Source organism: Chenopodium quinoa, unplaced genomic scaffold (genome assembly GCF_001683475.1).
Source record: "Chenopodium quinoa cultivar QQ74 unplaced genomic scaffold, ASM168347v1, whole genome shotgun sequence".
NCBI classification, from domain to species: Eukaryota; Viridiplantae; Streptophyta; class Magnoliopsida; order Caryophyllales; family Amaranthaceae; genus Chenopodium; species Chenopodium quinoa.
Window position 1 is genome coordinate 4,151,818 of NW_018743937.1, and position 3,379 is coordinate 4,155,196.

The window sequence follows — 3,379 nt, forward strand, 5'->3', positions numbered from 1 at the left end:
TGATAGCAATCGCCGAGAAGGGTACTTAACTGACTAAGAAAATAGTGCAGTAAGTGACCGACATTATACTCTAAAACAACAATTATAAATAAAGCAAAATGAATTAGAAGCTCCATGGATAAGATACCTAGTGCACATATCTGTGGCACAGATACATGCACTAGGGGGGGCAAGAGATAGAGATACCTATAAGTAAATCTGATATATATAAAAGTAATCTGATATATAATAACTATTGACAATTGTTAATTACAAAGCCGATAAGGCAATTGCTATAATTATTATTTATGAAGCTAATATAACTGCAACAACAAAATTTTTACTTTGATGAATCCGATATGATTGTTATTTATTAGAAAATGTTATTAAATTGCAAATATAAGCATAGAAATTGTTGCAAAATGCTTAGTAAAAAACAAAGTAAAACAAGGTAAATGTATGACATATAGACAGAGAAGGTAATTTTTTTGCGAAAAGAAACATTACGAATGACAATCGACAGGCATCACCACAAAAAAGGGTACATGTAGATAAAACAACATTGTCAAAAAATAGCTACACAAAAAACAAAAGTTCAAAGCTTAAAATCATTGCAGATAAGGTCCCATTACACAAGAACCGCAGGATGATGTCAGTGATGACTGCCTGCCCCTTCAAGCTTGTAAATTTTCAGGCTCGGGATAATTCACAATGCTGCGATCTGAAGGGTCGTCATTAGGAGTAGGATCGAGATTGAGAAGATCTTCATTAGAAAATTTTTGTTGTTCAAAGCCAGAAGGAATCTTGTGGGCTTCATTATCAAAAGCCTTCTCAACCTTGGCCCAGTCATCTTTCTTCCAGCCGGCAGCCTGGACTACACATCTCTGGGCAGCGGTCTATCCCCCATCAAAGCGGTCTTGAAGCTTGGTACAAAACACTTTGGAGGTTAAGTAGCGGTCGACTGCTCTTTGACGAATACTTGGTTTATCAGCTTCTATTTTTTGGATCTTAGCCTCAAAAGTGCTGATAGTATTTTTGGCATAGGAGAGCTCATTTTGCACAACAAGAAGTTGGTCAGCCGCTGTGCTCTTTTCAGATAACTGGGTCTTGAGGAGTTTCACCTCCGCTTTAAGGTTGGTGACCTTACCAACCTTCTCCCGTAAAGTCTTCCGCTCCTCATCATCCCTGGCCTTTATCACTTTGATGCCGTCAAGAGCTTCCTCGGCATTTTTCAATGCCGTTTCCAGAGACTCCTGGTTTGAGGATCCTAGGAGATGTTGCTCCTGGTAGTATTTGTACATCTCAACCAGCTATGTCCCAAAAGCGACGGCCTGTTCATCAAATAAATAATAAGTGAAAAAGAAAAGGGCAAAAAGGCTGAGAAATTATGAATGGTAGAATAACACTTAAATATATACCTTCATTAGGTCATGCATTTGTTGGGCAGCAACATGGCAGATTAATCCAGATGGTCTGTCAAATGGGGTGGCCACGTAAAAGCCTCTCTTTGTTCTTCCGCATATAACAGCTGAAATGGGTCGTCAATATTATCAGAAAGAGAAGAAGCAATTCCTTTATTTCAGCCAAGATCTTTCCCCAAAGATTATCTTATAAGATAGCGCCTAATAGTGCTAAGGGTAGGTTGTTCTTCCTCAATACTACTACCAGACATTTAATATGTCAACCTAAGAACTAAAATTGAAAAATAGTCAAAAACATGAAAATTTAAATTTAGAGTTTGTAAATGCCTTAAACTATTCGCCCACAGTGAAGGATGACGAAAGCTCGGTTGCGCTTCAAAATTCAATAGTTGCAAGATAGGTAACTGCTTCCAAAGAACGACGATCGCTACGCGGATGCCAAAAATCTCTCACAAATTCGCTTTTGCAATGGAAGTGAGAATGAAAGAAGAATGGAGTGAAAAGGGGTTTTTAAAAGGTGACGTTTGATGTGACAACAATGTCAGAAATCCAACGGCTAGGGTAATTTTGCAATTTCAAAAATAAAATGTTAGATAGATGACACGTGTCAAAATAACTCATCATTTTCTCGCTCATTAGTTTGAGCGGTTATAACACGAACGATTCGCTTTCCAAGTTACAGTGGGTAGTTACCAAATGAGTCAACCTTGTCTGCTATCGGCATACAAGGTCACTTGGAAAGGAAAATGGAGTTTTTTTCGCTCCCAATTATTTTATCAAGTAGACATTATCTGTTGTCGACATACAAGGCCACTTGGGGAAGAAAACGCAGTTTTTTTCGCTCCCAATTATTTTATCAAGTAGACCTTGTCTGCTGTCAGTATACAAGGTCACTTTGGGGGAAAACATAGTTTTTTCGCTCCCAAATATTTAATCAAGTAGACATTGTCTACTGTCGGCATACAAGGTCACTTGGGGGAAAAACGGAGTTTTTTCGCTCCCAATTATTTTATCAAGTAGACCTTGTCTGCTGTCGGCATACAAGGTCACTTGGGGGGGGGGGGAACGGAGTTTTTTTGCTACAAAATATAGCGGTACAAACATACAACCAACAGACTTAGAAATAATATGTTGACAAAATTTTACAAGAAGTCATCCTATATATCAAAGTTCACCAAAAAAAAGGAAAAAAGAGCTCGACATAGTGCAAGAAACGAATATAAAACAGATTTTGGTTACAAATAAAGTGAGAACATTAATTTTCGATTTAACGTCCTCACTTGGGGGGCTAGTTGTATGGGGAGGTATGGAAAACGGACCGATATCATATGCAAGGTCGATATCTTAAACGAGTATGGATCCTCAGCAACTATCAAACATATCGGCAGTTCTGCAGAAAGCCGACATGTCGGCTTTGTCGCCGATTGGCACCTGGCAGCAGCAATTTGATACTTGGCGTGGGATAGTTTGTATGTCATGCAGTCACTTGTCATCTGGAAGGGCTATAAATAATCAAGGTAGCATTATTACTCTCTCTCTCTCTCTCCCTCTCTCTTACTTTCTCTCTCTTCTTATCATCTTAAACACTTTCTCACTTTGTCATCGGAGTGGTTATCCCTGGATCCACTCCGGGGTTAGCTAATCTCTGCTCTTTGTGTAGGTTCTCATCTGGACGATTGGAGCTTCACGGGTTTCAGGCTCGGACTTTTGGACCTCGGATTTGGGTTGTCGGATCCTGACCAAAACAGTTTCTACTACATTTTTGTTTTACATGAGCATTCTATTATACTTATGAGCGTGTTTTTAGGGTGAACAACAAAATTAAGGTTCCTGAAAATGGAATCAAAACCATTTAGAAAGATATTTTCCGATTCCAAAATTTTTAACAATAATCTGTTTTGCTCACTCCAAGTGTATTCGAGTGAATACAAAAGATGTGTCCGCTATTTACATGAGCTAGCATTACGGCACACAGAATA

At 38.7% G+C, this 3,379-nt stretch overlaps 1 protein-coding gene across 2 annotated transcripts; it reads right to left on the bottom strand.

The window, feature by feature from the left end:
• Window positions 1–399: 399 nt before the first annotated feature.
• On the bottom strand, window positions 400–1,856 carry LOC110688794. 2 transcript variants are annotated; one of them, XR_002504674.1, is made up of 2 exons: window positions 1,398–1,856; window positions 400–1,310 (listed from the first exon to the last, which is right to left on the bottom strand). XR_002504674.1 is itself a non-coding variant. In XM_021865553.1 (2 exons), exons 1-2 carry the CDS (start codon window positions 1,413–1,415, stop codon window positions 876–878), a joined length of 432 nt encoding a protein of 143 aa, XP_021721245.1. In that variant the 5' UTR covers window positions 1,416–1,856; the 3' UTR covers window positions 400–875. The 2 variants fall into 2 exon arrangements, 1 of the variants encoding a protein (XP_021721245.1); XM_021865553.1 differs by having other exon boundaries at window positions 400–1,289.
• Window positions 1,857–3,379: the final 1,523 nt, after the last annotated feature.